This window comes from Nannobrachium achirus (genome assembly GCF_963921795.1).
Source record: "Nannobrachium achirus genome assembly, chromosome: 24".
Taxonomy (NCBI): Eukaryota; Metazoa; Chordata; class Actinopteri; order Myctophiformes; family Myctophidae; genus Nannobrachium; species Nannobrachium achirus.
The window spans coordinates 25,338,608-25,360,553 of record NC_137831.1 but is presented as its reverse complement, the minus strand read 5'-3'; the positions used below and the strand labels follow the sequence as shown (position 1 = coordinate 25,360,553).

Here is a 21,946-nt window from a genome sequence, read left to right as displayed (position 1 = left end):
CTGCACCCGATAGCATTCATTAAGAGTGATGTGCGGACACGCGTCACGCTGCGCCGCACCGCCGGGACTTTATTGGTACACCCTCTCTCTCTCTCTCTCTCTCTCTCTCTCTCTCTCTCTCTCTGCTTCTAAAGCACCAACTACAAAACAATGTGTGGGGGAAAAAACAGAGAGAGAGAGATATTATATATTGAAATTCAAACAAGGTGCTCTATGGTACAAGGGTGACAAAGTCGAATAACAAACAAGAAAAGAACGGGCAAGAAAGGCGACCAAATGGCACTCTTGAGGGAAAATAAGAATGTCTTTATTGTATTGGCTAATGCATGGCAAGAAAGTTAATGCACAAAATGGGTTTTGGCAGCCTTCGTCAGGGTGACAATGTAAATAGTTTAAGGCAGTGAGTGGTTCTCAACGTTTTCAGGCCGCGACCCCCCAAAATAATCATATTTGAACTGGGGACCCCCCTGAATCATCATTGATGAACTGAGGACTGCACCAAAAACATGCATTGGTGTCAGGAGTGCTGAAGCGCAATGGCCAGCGCTGGGAAGAGGAGCGCACTAGTGTGTCTTTACCATAGAAAAGCGATTTAAAATATTGAAAATAGCCGATCTACAAGCACACAATGTTGTGTGCTTGGAGATGTGCTATTTTAACTTCTTTTGTGCAACACTTTTGTATGATGAAGTAGGGCTTTAAGTAAACAAAAAAAAGAAAAGAAAAAAACCTACACAACTTGGAGATACAAGGTTTCTGCCTGACAGTGACAAATCTTATTTTAGTGTTTTCTTGAGCTGTTATTTCACAAGTGACACATTCTTGTCTTATCTTATCTTGCAGATGAACTGAAAGATGATTTCGACATCCTGGGGCCTGACTCCGGCCTTCAATCAGTGGGGAATGGTACAGGTGAGCCTCTTGATCAGTCACTACGTACCACAGTCCATCACGTGTCATCATGTTTGGCCAGACTAGTCTTTGCCCTTGAGTGCCGGGCCAAGTCCCAAGTCAAGACAGGCGAGCCCCAAGTTAAGTCCAAGTCCTAAGCATTTCGTTTTTCTTGTTTTCTTCCCTAACAAGTCTGATGCTTTCTGGAAGGTTATCAAGTGACTTGAAAAGACTTCAATTCCAAGTCCAAGTATTCAAGTCTAGAGTGGACATATTTTAGCTACTTTATTTTATATTTCACATGTGATATATATATATATATATATATATATTTTTTTTTTTTTTTTTGGGGTGGGGGGGATTCACTGGCTATTCAATGCCTATATATCACTGGTTGGGAGGATATTATGGAAGGGAGTAGGGGAGTTGTGTCTGGCTGGGAATCAGTCCTGTGGTCTTAATTGTAAGCGACACGAGGAGTTTGGTTTCAGCAGGAGATGGATCTGGGATTCACACGTGCACTTTATGAAACACACACACACGGCTTCATCTGAAATATCCAATTTCAACTTGAGTCAATGTGAGCTCTTAGTGTGTGTGTGTGTGTGTGTGTGTGTGTGTGTGTGTGTGTGTGTGTGTGTGTGTGTGTGTGTGTGTGTGTTTTTTTTGTGGGTGTGTGGGGGGGGGGGGCAGGTTAGTGATGTGGGTATTTCTGCATGTGTTCCTCTGCTCATGCATGCATGTGAGCATATGTGCCAGTGGTTGCGTGTGTGTGTGTGTGTGTGTATACTCTACTTCTGTAGGCCAAATGTCCCCATAAGCATAGCACAATGTCGTCACTGTCGGGCAGAAACCTCGTATCTCCAAGTTTCAAATTTGTACAGTTTTGCCCTGCTTCACCATACAAAGCCATCGCACATAAGTGGTGAAAACATACAATCTACAAGCACACAACGCCTCGCGGTACGAGGCGTTGTGTGCTTGTAGATCGGCTGTTTTCACTGTTTAAATAATTTGTTTAAATGATAAATGCAAAACAAACGGTTTTGGACACAAGGTTTCCACCCGACAACGACAATATGAGAAATAGACCTTGTGACGACCATTTTCCTGATCCTTCAAAAGAGAAATGGTTGTGTTATGATTAAAAGGGAAAAAAAAGAGAAGATGTTTAAAGTTAAGCTTCCACAATTAGGATGAGATAGAGGGTTATGGTCAGGATTAGGCATTTAAAGGTATAGGTTCTGGGGTTGTGGAGGAGTAAACGTTACGTCTTATTTATACTTAGTTGCATATGCCTGTGCTGCGCACCAAACATAGCAAAGTTCTGTGACGCATCTTGAACCTGTAGGGCTGCTATTTTCTGTCAGGGTTAAATAATAGCAAAAAAATTAATTACCGTCGATAAAAATGGCATTCATGAACGTACCTAAAATGTTGATGTCCTCACAAGAACAGAAATACAAATGTGTGTGTGTGTGTGTGTGTGTGTGTGTGTGTGTGTGTGTGTGTGTGTGTGTGTGTGTGTGTGTGTGTGTGTGTGTGTGCGTGTGTGTGTGTGTGTGTGTGTGTGTGTGTGTGGGCACATGTTTCTTTTTTTTCCCTTCTTCTTCAGAATGTGAGGCGGGCAACTGTTTTCCATTGTGGTGGGTTTTGGTGCAGTGGTTTTTCTTTTGGGAACGGCGTTGCTAGAAAAGCAAAGCCTAGCTAGCGTCAGATCACATGTGATTCCATTTAGAGACGATGCATTGTGTTCAAGCATGGGCATCAAAATATACTTAAAGTACCAAAAGTAAAAGTACATATAAATCACAATTCTTAACAAATAGCTGTTCTAAAAGCTTGCGATGCGACTTGTGAGCTTGAACATCTGCTATTTTCAAATAAATAAAGTATAAAATAGTGCTTAATTGGTAAATGTATGTTTTGTAACATCAATCTACTTGTAACTTGTAAATAAAGTCTTCTAAATCAGTGTTTCTCAAAGTGGACTCCCGGGACTCTGTGGGTTCCTTTAGGGGGGTCTAAATAACTCTAACTCTGACAGTGTACAAATGGAACCGAATGAACCCTAACGGGTCCATTCGGTTCCATTTGTACACTGTCAGAGTTAAGGGGGGACCTTGAAGTTTAAATAGTTTGAGAAACACTGTTCTAAATAACTAGTGCAGTAAAAAAGAAAACTAAAATATTTATCTCTTAGAAGTAGTGGAGATAGGCCTGGGCCACTGGTGTAGCATGGTCCAGGCACCTATAGCTGCTCATCCGGCCTGACAGTGTGTCGTAGGTTCGAGTCGCGATCCTGATGACCTTTACAGCGTGTCACCCCCCCATCTCTCTCTCCATTTCATGTCAGCCTACTCTGCCCTACAAAGTCAGAGTGCTGTAACTACGCACACGTTTGACTGAACATGGGTTTAAAACTGTTTCAACTGGTCAGCCAAATGAGATAAAGGCATACCGTTATTTCCTGTTGAGATAGGCACATTTCCTGGGGCAAGCTGCCCAGATCACACATGTCACACGTATCTTATTTTTTCACTCTCAAAAAGCGCCTGCAATGCACTGTAGTGCATTTGAAACTACATTGCAGTGCACATCATGGGGTGATCACTGCTTGCCTCCTGTGAATTATTTTATTTTTGTTTTTTTTCATTGCTGAGTGAGTTCAGCAGACAAAGTGACATGAGTAAAATGAAAAGGAAAAAAAAAGAAAAAAAATGGGTGAAATGTGCCAATCTCAACAGGAAACATCGGTATAAGTGATATTACACTGATTATATCTGTTCTTGAGCTAATTGTTTATCCCCCAATATCACGAAGGCTAATTTGACATTTGGTATACACAAGTCCTGTGTCCAAAAACTTATACTGCACTTTGGCTTTGTACCTATCAATAAAGGCATAAAAAGCCTAAAAATATCTTTAAAAAAGCAGTAGAAGTATTTTAAATACTCAAAGTTTCAATTCAATTCAATTTTATTAGAGTGTCAAATCATAACAAGTTATCTCAAGACACTTTACAAATACTCAAAGTAAATGTACCTTTTTAGTGTTTAACTTAAATACAGCATGGTACTTGCGTAGCTGTACTTGGGTTGCACATGTGCATGTGTTTAGAGAGAGTCATGATGCAGTTGGCTCACGTTCTGCCATGCCGGAGCACACTTTGATCCAGGTGATTTCCTGGCAGGAGCACACTTTGATCCAGGTGATTTCCTGGCAGGAGCCTCCTCTCCTCTCCTTTAACCCTCTGGTGTCTGGCGTTTGGTTTTCAAACACAAGACGACTTCATAGAGACATTCATGGTCACCACTAGGGATGGGACGATACGCGATCATAATCGTTTATCGTGATAAAAAACACTCACGATAATCGTATCGTGGAGATTACATTTATCGTGAAATCGTCCTCCGTCATGCACAGGGATCAATTCACCTTTTATTTGCCAAGCTGCACATCCAGTACCCTCTATAATTGGTATACGTACTTGATACAATCTTTTTTCACTCTCTATCAAATGTCTTTGCCAAAAAATAGCCGTAGATCTGCTATTTTTTGGCAAATGTTCCACCCCCGGATAATGGATTTTGATTATCGTGATAATATCATAAATCGCTATTTCTTTTGTCACAATAATCGTGATATGAAATGTTCATATTGTCCCATCCCTAGTCACCACCGTTTCAGACATTGTAGTGTGTGCGTGTGTGTGTGTGTGTGTGTGTGTGTGTGTGTGTGTGTGTGTGTGTGTGTGTGTCTCCATATATGGAGCTGCCTATCATCACCTGGATCTCCATATGAAGATCACGGCACTGACCTCATCAAACCCTTGATAGCCATACATGGAGACGACTGGATCATACTTCTACATCTGACATCACAAACTCCATAAATGGATATGGATATATAATAGGGAAAATTAATTCACTAATAAATTAATATCAATTAAAGTATAACATTTCTCTACAGAAAATGATTCTGCACGATTACCGATGAAGTTGGTCTATTTGACATATGGCGCGAGTGTGTGGCACAAAGACTGAGGAGTAGCGCGCCAAACTTTTGGTCATATTGAATAATAAAGTTGATCTATAGCAATATAGTGTGACGACACGAATAATTCAACTAAAACACAACACAAACCATAAGCTTATCATATGTATAGTGCATCCATTGTTGCTTTTGAGTCTTCAGAGATACCCTGGATCACCTGGCCTAATGAGTGTGCATTAAATCACGAATAACCTCGTTTACCAAACATGTCTGTTGACACCGGTGGCATTTTCCCTGTCATCGGTGACAACCACGTGTCCTCCACCTCGACCTTTCACAAATTGGACGCTCGTTCCAGCCATCACCATTTAAAGCCTCACCTTGACGCGCTCGGACCAAACCTCAAATTAATTAAACACTTGAACCGTAGTGTTCCCGTTTCTGGTAGCCAAGCTACAAGCTATACAGGTGTTATTTGTCACATAGAGGCGGTAAGGCGGTATGTGAAGCCGATAAGGAAGTCAATAATACTTAACCTTGTTTTTAAACCAAGGTTTCAATTCAACCAATTTTAATATGTCCTATCATTATTAGTAAGGGTGCTGCAGTTCTCCTTAGTGGCCTAGACTAGAGGGTGTTGTTGTCGTGTGTGTGTGTGTGTGTGTGTGTGTGTGTGTGTGTGTGTGTGTGTGTGTGTGTGTGTGTGTGTGTGTGTGTGTGTGTGTGTGTGTGTGTGTAATGCATGTGTGTGTGTAATGCACATGGCATAGGCATGGTTGTGCTTACATGTGCCTGTCGAATGTGTATGGCATATGTATGTCTGTGTGTACGTTTCTTTGTGTGTGCGCGTGCGTGTGTGCGCGTGTGCACGTGCGTGTGTGCAAGTCCATGTATGTGTTTAGTAATGAAGGTTGGTTATTTCTATTAGGCAGCAGTTGGTTGGTTGTTTTGGGAGCTTTTGCGTGTGTGTGGGTGTGCGTGCAAGTGTGTATGTTTGTGCGTGCGTGCGTGCTTGCGTGTGTGAGAGTGCATGCGTGCGTTTGTGTGTGTGCGTGCGTGTGTGGGTGTGCGTTGCGTGGGGAGCATGCTATCTCCACTCTGCAGCTTTGAGTCGTTGTTCTCCCTCCGAAGAGAAGCGACGACGTCGAAATAATGGAAGAAAACGCGTTGTGTGGTCTCAGCAACTTTGGAACGGCTTAAGATATACATTCCACTACTCTATGGCAAAATGTGTGTGTGTGTGCGGGCGGGTGTGCGTGCGTGGTTGTGTGCGTGTGTGTGTGCGTGTGTGTGTGTGTGTGTGTGTGTGTGTGTGTGTGTGTGTGTGTGGTGTGTGTGTGTGTGTACAGAGTTCTTGTATTACTATACTCGCGAGGGCCAAATACAAATTTACAAGTTGACAAATAGACACTGCTGCGAGGACAGTTTTTTCTTCTTTTTTTGTGGGGTCCTTGTTTTATGGTCAGAGTTATAAGGATTACATTTAGGGAAACATTTGGGTTAGAGTTAGGACTAGACATGTTAAAATATAATTTAAAGAGTATGTTGTTTAGACAGATGCTGCATGGTCTCACAGTCGTACCCCGATCGTTGATATTACCGGTATATAAAACTGATGCTATGTTTACCTGTGATCCTAGTTTACTGAGGCTAGTTTACTTACACAGTCTCTCTCTATTACATGCATGCGTTTACCTTTATTGTCAGTCGCTCTGGACACGAGCGTCTGCTAAATGCCTGAATTGTATTGTAAAATGTTGGGTTTTGCGTTATGTCTGACTTACTTCACTTACTTGTGCGCTTGTTGTGCGCTGGAAATAGCACACAACGCAACGCAGCACAATAACGCGCTGTGTGCTCTTAGATCTGCTTTAGGGTTAGGCTTAAAAAGAGGAAAAAAGTAACCTCTAGATATGGCATGCATAAAATTAAATAACGTCCTAAATGGTTGATGTCCTCCAGTGTTGATTTCGTCGACTAAAACTATGACGAAATGTTTTTGTCGACTGCGTTTTCTTCACTAACTAAAACGAAATAATAACTAAATAAAAACTAAGCTGTGATGACTAAAACTAAGACTAAATATATTGACAATTTCGTCAACAAAATAAAAACTAGACTAAAACATTAGGGAGGGACTAGTGGAGAAGAGAGTCATTTTTGTTTGGTTGCTTTACCGTTGACTAAATCAACTGTAGATTTAGTCGCCTAAAATCTTATATTTAGTCGACTAAAATTAGACTAAAACTAATACTTTTCAGGTGACTAAATTATGACTAAAACTAAATGACATCTTATTCAAAAGACTATGACTAAAACTAAATAAAAATTTGCTGTCAAAAACAACACTGATGTCCTCACAAGTATGGTAATAGAAACGAGCGCGTACTTGCGCGTGTCTGTGTGTGTGTGTGCGTGTTGCATTGCGGTTTGGCTGCGGCTAATCTGTTAAACACAGAATCAACAGAAACCATGGTCTCCTCATTGACCTTATATGTGAAAGTCAATACACTGCTACAACCACTGCTCTGTTGTTGATTAAATGGAGCCTGGGCATGTGTGTGTGTACAGTATATTATACGTACCGTACACAAGTGTGTGTGTGGGGGGGTATTTGTATGTGTGCGTCCGTGCGTGAGTACGTACATGAGGATGTGTGATTGTCTATGGAGTATTGTGTGTGTGTGTGTGTGTGTGTGTGTGTGTGTGTGTGTGTGTGTGTGTTTGTTGCAGGAAATCGACAACATGCGCCGTCACAATTATAAACGTCCGATCGAAGTCCTCTTGATAAGACTTGAATGAACGTCTTATATCGCCGATGCCGCGTCGAAAAGCTTGTATGTCCAAAAAAACGTTACTTTTCAGGAAAGTGGGAAAACGAACCCTGCGATCCAGTGTCATTATTTGGTCACAAGCTCTTTTGTTGATAATTTTACAAAACCACGCACACTCTTTCTTTCAATGATCACTTTCAAACTTCTTGCCTTGTGAGCTTGTAGATCCGCTATTCTTTTTTGCCGCTTTAGTCTGACACTGTGGTATGACGGAACATTTAAAATGAGCAAATGGTATGCTGAGCTTTAAAACATGGAGATATGATGTTTCTGAGGACGATGTGGTCATTGTCAGATGGAAACCTTGTAGGCCTATGTCCAAAACCGTTCCTTTGTATTTTATCATTTTAGAATGATTTAAACTAGTAATAGCAGATCTACAAGCACACAAACGCCTCGCGATGCGAGGCATTGTGTGCTTGTTGATCTGCTATTTTCACGTAATTTTGTGCGATGGTGATGCTGGGCTTTACTTTATGAAAAAACATACACATTTGAAACTTGGAGATACAAGGTTTCTGCCCGACAGTGACGATACACAGAATTTCCCAGTGTTAAACCTGAGGACATTTCTCTGTGGAACAAATTAATCCAATACACCCCCTCTCTCTCACCCTCTCCCTCTCCCTCTCCCTCTCCCTCTCTCTCTCTCTCTCTGTCTCTCTCTCTCTCTCTCTCTCTCTCTCTCTCTCTCTCTCTCTCTCTCTCTCTCTTTAATCACTGTAATGATATTTTGCCAATGGAATTAATTGAAACAAATACAATCATCACCGACGACCACTACTGAAACACAACACGTCACTGTACTGTATGAATGTTCCAGGGACGTGCAGAGAATGTTAGAGAGGCAGGGGCTGAAATGTCTAAAAGGGCCTTTTGGTGAAAATATTTAAAATAGCAGCTCACAACGTCGACACGTTGTGAGCTTGGAGTTTAATTTTTTTTATTTTCAGTACTTGATACCACACTAAACTAAGCATAAAAAAGTCAATACTGGGGATGTGGCGCAACGACGTAAGCAATTTACCCCGAGTGAGAGGACATTATGCTCTCATAATGTCCGCAGTGAGGGTGTTATCGGACGAGGCGCAGCCGAGTCCGATAACACCCTCACTCAGGACATTATGAGAGCATAATGTCCGACCCCGAGTGGTAAATAGCTTTTCTACCACTTTTTCCCGTATACATGAAAGAAAACACATAGTTGTAACTTGCAAGGATCTTAAGTTACAATCATTATTGCCTATAAAACTTCCGCGAGACAGCAGATAGTTCCACAAACAACATCTTCTACTCACCAACAGATGGCTAACAGATGAACTAATCCATGCGTCTAGCTTACAGCTAAGCTAACGTCAGTTAGAAGTACCGTTCCGGCCGTAAATAGAGGCTGTTCGCTTCCAGAAAGGCATAGGTTCAGAGAAAAGGGGCTTTAAAGTTGGCGGATTGCATTGGATCCAAATAAATCGGCGACTATAGCATGCACGTTAGTAAACATAGGACCGTTGCCACCGTCACGTCATTTGTTGGTTGGGGGAAAGGTGTTCCGACTACCTCCTGAAGTCCCCGGATGTACACTGAGGTGCATTGATCTCGGACAAGTCCTCATACAACTTTGCGGCAGTTGTTTTGTCATAACCTCCGGAATTTAGCCAATCAGAATCCAGTATTTGAACACGTGACTAGAAAAAGTGGTAGAAATGGATTTCTACACAGTGAGGGCAATTCTTTCAACATAAGATGCTGCAAGTTCAGGAGAGTTCGGACAAGGCAATTCTCTTGAATGCTGCCTTCAGGTATGGCATAGAAAGAGGGCATTCGCATATCTTTCTCCATAGTAAAAACTGCATTCATGGTCTGGAGAGAGCACTTTTTTACAGATAAAAGGGCAGGGGCTCAAGCCCCCTAGGATGTCTATGTGTGCACGTGCCTGGAATGTTCCGACTCTCACGTGCTGTTCTTGTACAGTCACATTTAGCTCTACTTTGTTCTGTCAAAATGTGTTTTTGTTGGTGGTAGTTATGGTTTATTTCTTGTTTATTTATTTTCTTATATTATGTTGTTTTGTCTTCTGATTTTAGTGTTATTGCGTTGCTCTGGTTATTCTCATGTTTTGTTTGGTCGTATAATATTGTGTTTTGAATTATGTCTAAATATATGGTTTCACTGGTCTAATCAGTTGATTATGGTGGTCTCGTGGTATTGTTTTGATTACGCTCTCTTCTCTGGTACATTACGTGCTGCGTAACCACATGAACCCCGTAGACTGTCAAAAAGAATGGACGGAGGGGACGTCACGCGGTGCTTTGACCCTTTTTGAAGCCTCCATGACACTGTGTTTCCCAAACAGTGGGACTGGACCCATTTGTGGGTAACGGACCAATTTGTGTCTCAATGTATATTTAAAAAAAGAAGCAAAACAAAAGGCAATTTAATGAATTTTAAGACCTCTGCTCCTACAGATTGTGGCCTAAAATCACACAAAGCCGTACACAGTATCTCTAAAGTCATGTCATCAACATGGATCTGTCTCATTTCCCATATTCCCTCCTGATTGCCTATGATTGCCTTCTAAAGTTTGTGTATGCGACGTGACGGTCGCTTATCTTACCGATTAGGGAGTCTTTCTGGTATAAGAAAGAAGCAAAGATTCTGAACTGTGAGTAGATCTACAAGCTCATAGAATCTTGCTTGTAGATTGGCTATTTTCACTTCACTTTTTTTTTCTTTTTCAATAGAATCAAATAAGGTGTAACACCTCAACTCCTACAAGTGCTCAGGGTGGGGAGATCCTCCCCAGTCCAAAAATGATTATTTCGGAGGGTCACAGCCTGATAGGTTTGACGTATTCAATCAATATCCAACCTCGCTCTCTCCTCTGGTCCTCTTCTCAGATAAGAGCCTGGGCTGCTCCTCGGAGCTGGAGGAGTTGTTCGCCAAGCGGCGGCCGGGGGACAGCGAGAGCCACGTGGTGAGCATCGCCGAGTACCTGCAGCGGGGCGACACGGCCATCATCTACCCCGAGGCCCCCGAGGAGCTGTCCCGCCTGGGGACGCCCGAGGCCAACGGCCCTGAGGAGAACGGTACGGAGCACCCAGGTGTGTGTCTGACACTCTGTGTGTGTGTGTGTTGTTTGTGTGTGTTGTTTGTGTGTGGGGGTTAAGGGGCGTCACAAGGAGGGGAAAAGTGGGACTGAGTTACTAGGGCCCAAGGTGGAGAGGCCTTAATTATTTTATACTTTGCTTGTAGATCTGATATTTTTCATAAAAGTCATGAAAATGTGTGCAAATCTTTGAATATATGTATTTTTTAAGCAAACTAAAATGTTGCTTCTGGGGAACTAAACATTTTGAGATGGGGGTCCGTGGCCATTTTTGGGGTCCTTCACATGAAAAAGTTTGAGAACCACTGACATAGAAACAGGTTTTTCAAAAAGCCTTAGAACAAAGAAATGTTCACGAGTTTTAAAAAATAGCAGCTCACTCAGAAGTGCAGTGCTGTGAGCTTGTATATCTGCTATTTTTTAACAGTTAAAACACAAAATAATGGGTAATAATGCGTTGTGTGTGGCAGTGTGCACAGAAGCAGGTGTAACGAGGCAAATGGGATTTGCCCTCCCTGTAAACATGAAAACAGCAAAGATAACATCACACATTACTAATGCATGAGACAAACACACACGCTCGCACACGCACACACACACACACACACACACACACACATGCGCGAGCGCACACACGGTCTGTGAGTACACTTTCTTGGAAGGCGGAAGGCGGAGGAGCTTTGCTTAGTTTATGTATTTTTCATGTCGGTACCAGCCCTTTTCATGTACACCTGATATCATTAGTACGAAATCTACATGAGAGGAGAGGAGAGGAGAGGAGAGGAGAGGAACACACAGACATCAAAGGGGGCTTGAGTCCCTGCCCTTTTATCTGTCTGTAAAAAGTGCCCTCTCCAGACCATGAATGCAGTTTCACTATGGTGAAAGAAACGCTAATGCCCTCTTTCTATGCCATACCTGAAGGCTGCATTCAAGAAAATTGCCTTGTCCAAACTCTCCTGAACTTGAATGCAGCATCTTATGTTGAAAGAATTGCCCTCTCGTTGTAGAAATCCATGTCATTACGCCACATCTCCAGTATTGACTTGACAATCTTTAGTTCAGCGCAGTATCAAGCACCGAAAATAGCCGACCTCCAAGCTTACAACGCGTCGCAGCACGACGCGTTGTGAGCTTGGAGGTGTGCTATTTTTGATATTTTCACAAAAATTCCCTTTTAGAAATGTCAGCCCCTGCCTCTGCACGTCCCTGGAGAGGAGAGGAGAGCAGAGCAGAGCAGAGCAGAGCAGAGCAGAGCAGAGGAGAGGAGAGGAGAGGAGAGGAGAGCATATAGTGGAAGATGGATGAGGAGAGAGGAGGGGTGCGGGTGGGGTTGTGGTTGGGGGTGGGGGGTGACATGAGTAGACAGCTGGTGGTCTCACGCATGCCTGAGTGTTTACCTAGTGACCCTGGAACAGCTGGACCCCCCCCCCCCCCTTGTCTGTGCACGCACATGTGTGTGGGCGCGCGCGTGTGCTCGTGTGTGTGTGTGCGTGCATCTTCAAGTCTCAGTCTCTCACTCTCTCTTAATCAGTATTATCAATTCATTTGACTTGTCTGTCCGTATGTTTCGGTAAGGTTTAAATATTATTATTGCGACCGTAATATCAGTCAGATAATAACTACAGTAGCACAGGGAATGGAATTATTGAAATGAAATGGCTACAGTATTTCAGATATAATATCGCAATTATTATTCATGCCAAGTGTCCTTACAAATGTGTTGTGGGGAGAAACATGAGCGCGGCTGACTTCTAATTCATTTGCCAACAACAACACCTCTCTCCTGTCCTGTCCTCTCCTCTCCTCTCGATTCAAATCAAAGTGGCTTTGTTCAAAGTGTATACAATTACATGGGAATAAATACGTGTGTAAACAGAGCTGTGTTACATTGCATCTTACAACAACAACAACAACAACAACAACAAAACGTACGAGTTTGCATTTGCTGTCAGAAATAGTCATACATCCAACATAGGAAAGCTTAGCTTGGGATAAACTTTTGAAACACAATTACAGGCGTATTTAAAGGAGAATTCTGAGTGCTTTGCTTATGGTTATCTGATATTCCATCCATTAAAAAGTTGTAGAAACAGGGATTTTTTTCATTTCTTTTCAACTCCAAGGTAAAGATATGTCATTTCAAAACTTCACGTGTCCTGCCATTGGCAAGCCAGTAGATTTTCTGTGGATTTACAGAACATTGCGCTTGTAGATCCGCTATTTTTGCTTAAATCTACCTATGAAGGTGGATTCTGCTTTTCAATTGGAATGGAGTGGTTTCTTGCCATTGCAAGTTTCTGCAAAAATACACTCATGAATTCTTCAAACATTTGAAAGGCAAAACAGGGAAAAAACATTTTTGCAAGACATTTTCAGGAAAAGAGTAGCAATACTGAAGAGTTGAAACGGCACATCGTTATATTAATGACATAATTCAAAGTCGCAAATGAGTGGCATTGTTCCCTTTTAACGCAATAACGGCTCGTCCAGAATTCTCCTTTAACCCATTTAGGCCTAGACATGATTGACATCAGTGAAAAATAGCAGATATACAAGCTCACAGCGCGGCACCGAGTGCCGCGCTGCGAGCTTGTAGATCTGCTATTTTTGAAAGAGTCGTGAAAATGTGTGCAAATCTTTGAATATATGTGTTTTTAGAGCGAACGTTTGTAACTCAAATTTTGGGGGGGGTCCCTGCCTGGAACTAAATATTTTGAGATGGGGGTCCGTGGCCAAATACATATCATTTTGGGGGTCCTTCACATGAAAAGGTTTGAGCACCACTGACATAGTAGTCTCTCAAGAACAGACCAACTGAGCTCCAGTTAAGTGAAAAGGACCTTTTTTTTGACGATGGCTGGCCAGATTGCTGACATAGAAACATAGGTTTTTCCAAAAAACTTTAGAAGGATTCAAAATACACTTATAGAATCGGGTCAAAATTCTAATTTTCACGATTTTTCAAAAATAGCAGATCTACAAGCTCGCAGCGCGGCACTCGGTGCCGCGCTGTGAGCTTGTATATCTGCTATTTTTCAATAGTTAAAGCATAAAATATTGCGTCATAATGTGTTCAGGCCTAAATGGGTTAACGGTAGTTGCTCTGTTTAGTATCTCTATCTGTACAGTACTGAGATCATCTCGTACCGTCTCCTGTCTAAACACCTCTCACACATCTTTGCTGCTCTCCCCCCTCACCCCCTCCATTACAGACCTCCCTCCAGGGACCCCCGACGCCTTCGCCCAGCTGCTGACGTGTCCGTACTGCGACCGCGGCTACAAGCGGCTCACGTCGCTCAAGGAGCACATCAAGTACCGCCACGAGAAGAACGAGGAGAGCTTCTCCTGCCCGCTGTGCAGCTACACCTTCGCCTACCGCACGCAGCTGGAGCGCCACATGGCCACGCACAAGCCCGGCCGCGACCAGGTGAGGAGACAGGTGGCGCCCCCTAGTGCCTGGGAGGGAGGGATGTGGGGGTGGGTGCAGTGGTGGAAAAAGGTTATACTCAAATGTTGTACTTAACTACCATGTTGTAGTCCTAGACGGACTACACTTTGGCCGGAACTATCAAACCGGATTCAGTTTTAACCCAAAATATTCCCCTGCACTCAAGGACATACTTTTAGGGCCTACCTAATAAACACCTTGATGCGGCGTAGTTTTGGTTTTGGAAAATCCGTTTGGTATATCCATCTTTTAGTCTAACTAGTAGCAACTGGCAAGAATACACTAGGCTACTCGAGCATTTTAATAGGGATTGGGGAAACTAACAGGGGGAAACAAAACAAAGCGACGCCGCTTATTCTGCTTATGGTTTCCGCCTAGAACGGATCAACGGCACGTTGAAAACGAAAGAAAGCCTGGTGAGGCGAGGTTAGCCCTGCTGTATACAAAGCCAATGAGGAAGTGCTTTTCAGCACTGCAGTTCTCATTCATGGCCTAGAGGTGTCGCTATTTCCCCTCCTGCTGGCTGCAAAATAATTACCATGCCGTCACTTTACACTTGATTTTATTATCTTAGATCTCTATCTATCTATCTATCTATCTATCTATCTATCTATCTATCTATCTATCTATCTATCCGTCTCATACCTATCTATCTATCTATCTATCTATCTATCTATCTATCTATCTATCTATCCGTCTCATACCTATCTATCTATCTATCTATCTATCTATCTATCTATCTATCTATCTATCTATCTACCTATCTATCTATCCGTCTCATACATCTAATACTATCATTTGGGACAGATGAGTAGTCCCTCAAGTACCCCTCCCCATTCAGTCGCGTGCGCTCTCTCTCCTACTCTACCCCTCTCATCGTGTATCTAATGTGCTGTGATCCCTGGGCTAAAAGCGATCTTTTTTTCCCCCCTTCTTCTTATTTTTTTCTTTTTTTGATTGGCAATCATTATTAATTTTTCATGGCATTTTGAAGATGCGGATCTTTTAATGGTAATAACTTTAATTGAGGAACTAAATGGTTTTTTGATGGCCTCCGCTGATATGATTTTCCAGTCGCCGTGTTCACGATCGACTGATTGTGTTAATTTCCAATTTGGGGGAGAAAAAAAATAATTTATCAGCGACGCTGACTTACTTCCAGTCTCAGTCTGCAATCCTAGCCTCTTTTTTTTTTTTTTTATGTAATGTTGCTTTTTGGACGGGGCTCCTCAGTCATTCTAGATCATCAAACTTCTCGTTTCATGCACTGCATAAACGCGTTTATGTCGGCGCCGTCTGAAGGAAACCTTGTATGTCCAAAACCTGTGTTCCAATACAGTGTAGTTCAGGGGTCTTCAACAGGGGGTCCTCAGAGTTACTACAGGTGGTCCTCCAAATCTTTGAGTGATAGAAACTTTTTTGTATTAACCTCTTGAACCATAGCGTCCATATTCTGAGAACTTTAGCCAAAAATAGCAGATCTACAAGCTCACAACGCCTCGCGCTGCGAGGCGTTGTGAGCTTGTAGATCGGCTATTTTCAGCAAAGAGCTTTGGTGTAGTGGGGGAAAATAGCAGACTAAGTACAGTGTCAAGGTTAATTAACTCATTAAAAGCCAACCCCGCGATGTCGCGGGAAAAGTAATAGAGTATCTATAGTGCCATCCACGCGATGTCGCGGGAAAAGTAATATATTACTGTAACGGCGAGTAAAAATACCTAGTACAATGGCCGACGCTCCGGAGACGAAATCCGCGCTGATTTGTCATCATCACGGCTCCACGAGCACACAATAGTCATCCCATAACATTGAGGTGGACGGCCGATCTCATCTTTAATGTCCATTATCTCAAAACTACACTTTAGAAGCTAGGATGGAGGCAGATGCTCGCTTATTTTACACAGTTATAAAAGCTCCCGGTCGGCCATTACACAACTCCACGTGGACACGCATCGGTTCCGGCGCACGATCCGATGACGTCAGACCGGAAGTACTTCCGGTCTAGACTTCTGGCCTTCAAAATAAGACAGCGGCCGTTAATGGGGCCGGGAGGGGGCACTCTGGATCCCCTAATCCGTTAATGTCCTGGGCTCAGAATGAGTTAAGTATTGACAGAATTAAGTGGTTAAATATCTGAAAACACAAATTGACATGAATCCAATATACACTGACGATTGTACACTGATGATTGCTAATTTTGAGAGAATGAGTTCAGTTTGTCTAAAAAGTACCATTCCTTGACATCCTCAATAAACCGTTCTTTTGGGTGGACCATTTTACCTGAAGAACTTCATATCCCTAAGAGCACATCATCTCTAGATGACACCTGAAGTATAGGCCCAGTGTAAAATACCCCCAAACACTGGCAGTGTCTGTGAAATTATCTAAATTATATATTGATATAGCAATTTATTTTTCCGAACGCTCGCCTATAGGACCGACTGACCCATGTTCAACTGCTGTTCACATGGAACCCTTCTCCACTTCGGCCTTCAAAGTTCTCGTTTGAATATTTGCTACTACCACCAAGATCTGCACACCGCAGTTGCAAAAAAGCAACATATGAAGTTGAAAAATGGAGATACAAGGTTACGTTCCTGTGTGGTCGCCGGCCATTTATTTCCTATCTGTCTGAAATATAATGTAATCTGCCGGCAGTTAAGGGGCAAAATCACCTTCTGAGTTGAGCGGCGGCGACGTTGAAAACATATCCCTCTGTCACGCCTCTTTAACCAGCCTGTCAGCTCTAAAACTTTAAGAGGTGGAGTTCTAAAAAAAACAGATTGCGGTAAAAAATATATATTTATATATAATTTACGGTCGTAGACGGGGTAATTATAATCGTGTGCGCTGCAGTCCGTGAAAAAACACAATTTCGGAAGTTCATCACTTCATTTGGTACGTTGATGTGTAAATTTTTTTGTCAAAAAATATTAAGGGGGTGAAGATTCCTGTTTTTGCTTTAATGTTGCCATCGCTTCTCTGCGACGTTTTGCGTATTCTTCCGAGCAACGGTTTTGCTTCTCACAATCACGTATCACTTGCATTTCCTAGTGTGCAGGGACAAAATCACCATCAGAATGTACAGTGTGTACCCATTTATATTCATAATACAACTTATATTCAGTGGGAAGAGAGAGAGGACAGAGTCAGAGCTAAGGGAAAGATACCGTAGGTCAAATAGAAGTTATAGAACACGAGTGCCGCGCTGTGAGCGGTCTTTGAAGTAAAAAAAATATATATATATATGTTTCTATTAGGGTTTTTCGATTAATCGATTTTTAATCGTAACCCGGTTTTTTTCCTTTGGACGATTTAAAAAAAGGAAATCGTAAAATCGATTTTCACTTTAATTAGGGAAATTCTTACTCATTGGAGCCTTGCACGCGCAAAAAGTACACAGCCCCGTCCTCCTAAAGCAGGACGACAAGGTCCGACACCAAATTAATACTACTTTCTCTCTGATGTGTCATTTCTTTGATGCGTGTTTAGCGCACCTCAGTCCTCAGACCGGCCGGCGGCCGTAGAGTTCACCACCGCACTGCGCTCACTCGCGATGGTTCAGGCAGCAAACAGAACAAAACGCTGCTCTGCTGAGCTGGTAAACTTACTTCTTGTTGTAGTTTGAAAGAAGCTTATTAATTCTGTGTTACCCACCTACTATAGTCTACTCCTACTGTCCCTGTCACTGTGTTAATTTTGCGTCGGGAAGCGAAGCGCTTCGCCTCCGTTTACAATCAGTCAACATCTCTGTGCATGAGTGGTGCAGGGCAGGGGCGTAGCCAGGAATTACATTTTGGTAGGCGAAATGCCAGCCAAAATTCAGGGGTGGCCTTAGCTAAGAGCTAAGAGCTGGCTTGTTTTGGCTGTTTTGTCACTCACTATTGATAATGAAACACTAAGGACACTAAGTTAACTTCTGTATGTGATTGTTGCGCAACTAAAGTTATTATTAATAATACCCTTATTGTTTTATTGCATTTTGCTATTTGGCTATATAAAAAAAATCAAAAAATGAAACAATGAAAAAAAAATCATTTCCTTGCATTTTTTAAATGAAAACAAAATAGTTGAAACAATGTATTATTCTTTTAACAAAAAATCTAAATCGAAATCGAAAATCGAGATTTCAGAGAAAATAATCGAGATTTTATTTTTTGGCCATATCGAACAACCCTAGTTTCTATGTCAGTGGTGCTCAAACTTCTTCATGTGAAGGACCCCCAAAATGACATATATTTGGCCGCAGACTCCAATCTCAATCTGCTGTGAGCTTGTATATCTGCTATTTTTCAATAGCTAAAGTATAAAATACTAATGTCCCCCCTCCACCTTGGGCCCTTGTAACTCAGTCCCACTCCCCCCCCTTGTGACGCCCTGCCCGACACTAACGACATAGGCCTACATACTGTATATATCATACCACCATTAACCATAAAAGACACGAAACAATAAATAACGGTTCAAATCTCAACCCCCAACAAATCTGCGGTTCAATCACCCTGAATAGAAGGAGTCGCCCTGTGCGGTGTCACATGTTTGTGTCGTGTTATTGTGTTGTTCCGTGTCGTGTCGCGTCGTGTTGTGCCGCGCGCGCTCTCAACCGAGCCTGATGGTCTCCGGCTGCGCGTGATTGGATCAGATGTCAAACGATGCCAGCACTCTCACCTGATCCCCCGGCAGCCGGCTATAAAGGCGGGCAGATGGATTGTCCTGGCACTGCCCGCGGTCCCCAGCCTCGTATTACCACCGCGGTAACTGCCTCGTCGCCGTTCGCCAAGAAACCTCCTAAATCCATATATCAGGTTTTTTTTTTTTTTTTTTTTTTCTCGATTTCTTTGGTAAATTAACAGTCAGAGTAAATAAATGAAAAATCCCAATCTGCCGGCGATTTTCATTGTTTTTCCTTACCTTTTCAAGAAGTCGCAGAATACTTATCTCCTGTATGATCAACAATCAACACGGACATCGTTGTTTTCTCTTGCCATGCATGTCTTGCCAAAAATACATAGTAAAACAACAGGCGAAAGATACAGTCGTTTTCCCCCAAAAAAAGAATAATATTGAACCACTGAGAAGTATCCTATAGTGACGGATTTGCACACCAATATTAGTCGGTAGAGCTCTTCCCCTATTACATTTTTTACAGCATGCATTGCGGCATGCATTCCTGAGAAAAAGTCGGATGTTCTACATGGTTGTTTTATTATCGTTATCAGCCGTCAGTTCGGGCACACTGCATGTTAAAAACTGTGAATTCATTTTTCTGTCTTGAGTAATACCCAAAGTAGCCAAGAAGTATCCCTTCTTTTGAAAAAAATAAAATAAAAGATGAGCAGATATCATAGCGTGCAAGCTCATAGCTATGAGCTTGTAGATCTGCTATGTTTGAAAAACATTTGAATATATAACACACATAAGTCGCCCAAAATACACATAAGTCTGGGGGGTCCTTGACATGAAAAGGTTTGAGCACTACTGATATAGAAACATAAGTTTTTCAGAAAACAGTCAGCTCAATACAAGTCTATGGAAGCTGGTTACTAAATAACAACAGCTCCCTTTTTCTGTTGGACATACGAGGTTTCCACCTGACAGCGGCTTGCTGCTGCTGCCCACCAGCTCCGGGCTACAAACAAAACGCCACGGCGCTTACCCTCTCTTTCACAAAACCAATTAGCTCCGTTGAGAACGGCGCTAGTTATGTGTGAGGGGCAGCTGCTGTGTCATTTAATCTACTCTGAACCTTCTAGTTGTATTTTTTTCTTTTATTAAGAAACAAGAAGGCTTCATTTGTCTCTATACGACTACAAGAAACCGAATGCAATTTTGTGATGCCTTTGATTGATTGATTGATTTATTGATTGATTGATTGAATGAATACTTTATTAGTCAAAAATGTAAACGGGGTGGAGGTACAGCAAAACATTTGGGCTAAAAGCTTAACACAACAAAGTCCTGGGGACGTGTTTCTACTATCGTGTCCTATGTATTCAATTAATCTTTAAAGGGGCCCCACCATGACATTCACATTTACATTTTTTTCTTGTTTTTTGGTCTTCCCAGTGTCTCTTCCAGCCCTCCCAAAAAAACATTCATTAACTCTAAGCCTTGCCTTTCATTTCAGTGATTTTCTGAATGGGCCGTGTCTGAAAGGCCCTTGTTTATGTCACATACAATAGTCTTTTGTCTTTTTTGGTGTTTTGAAGTCAATCAGCTCGTCGAGACGAACGTGTGGATGTGTGACACATTGCTGTGCGACCCCTGGAACCCTAACTTTTTAGCATTGTTTTGCTACTTTCTCCGCAATTCTAATCTAACACTAGATTGTTCAAAGAGCAATAACTTCACCACGTTTCAACCTATCTTCATATAATAGTTCCTCAATAATGTTAATAATAAAATTGTCATAACAGGCGCGCCCCCCCCCCCCCCCCCCCCACCCCCCCCAGCTTTACAGACAATTTGTTAACACGCCTTCAAGCTCCTCCCCCTCTCAACCAATTAATAGGAAAGAAATGATGACTAATTAGCACGGTATGTATATGCATTAGCAAACATCCATCCACGCCCCCCCCCCCCCCCCCCCCCCCCCCCATCACAGAAGGAGTTCAGTAGGGGGGAAAAAATAGGCAGTGGTGGACAGTACTCAAAACAAAAGTACATTTTCTTGAAAATTCAAATAAAAACATTATTAAAAATAGCAGATATATGCAATCTGTAGATCAGCTGTTATCCCTGGGCATATATATAATATATATATATATATATATATATATATATATATATATATATATGAATTAAATATAGCTCAAGTACTTAGTAACTCTTCGCTACTGAATAAACAACAACAAAAACAATGTCCCGGTGTCATTTATAATTAGCACTCTAGCGTGTTGTTGGTGTCTTATTAGCCGTGGAACAAGTAAAGTTTACCATGGGTCCTTGGAGAGGTGTGTGTGTGTGTGGGGGGGGGGGGCTGTGTGTGTGTGTGTGTGTGTGTGTGTGTGTGTGTGTGTGTGTGTGTGTGTGTGTGTGTGTGTGTGTGTGTGTGTGTTGGGGAGGGGGGTCCCGGAGAAGCAGCTGTTGCTGTTTGTTTATGCAACTCGGCAACATACAAGCGGCTGGGGTCCCTCTTGGCCCCCCTCCCATCACACACGCGCGCGCACGCACACACGCACACACACGCACACGCACACACACACACACCCCTCCCTGCGTGATCTTTGAAGGTTCGGTGTCTGTGGCTTGTTTGAACAGTCTCCCTCGCCGTCCACCATCTGTCTGCCCAGGAATGCCGGGGCGACAGAGAGAGAGAGAGAGAGAGAGAGAGAGAGAGAGAGAGAGAGAGAGAGAGAGAGAGAGAGAGAGAGAGAGAGAGAGAGAGAGTCCCTCCCTCCCCATTTTTCAGCCCACCAGATCGGTGGGGGGGTCAGGTGGAAAACTTGTATGTCCAAAACTGTGTCTTTTTCAGGAAATTATTGAACAAATAAAATGAGCCGTGTTCTAATTGGATCCAATAATGCTAGTTATTATTTGGTCACGAAGTTGATCTAAGCTGATCTACAAGCTCACAACGTGTCGCAGTGCGAGAAAACACACTCCTCCTTTTATGGATTGTTTTTATTTCTGACAATTTTCTTAAACGTTCAACCCATTTAGACCGGGTAA

General features: G+C 42.5%; 1 protein-coding gene across 1 annotated transcript in view; it reads left to right on the top strand.

Annotated features, from left to right (window-relative positions):
* zeb2b (zinc finger E-box binding homeobox 2b) overlaps window positions 1–21,946 on the top strand; it is a gene marked incomplete at both ends in the record, with an annotated part of 61,787 nt that overhangs the window by 17,196 nt on the left and 22,645 nt on the right. Inside the window, 3 exons of the mRNA XM_080720430.1 lie at window positions 844–912; window positions 10,616–10,804; window positions 14,040–14,254. Coding sequence (XP_080576556.1) covers window positions 844–912; window positions 10,616–10,804; window positions 14,040–14,254 — 473 coding nt within the window. The remainder of the gene's footprint in view (window positions 1–843; window positions 913–10,615; window positions 10,805–14,039; window positions 14,255–21,946) is intronic.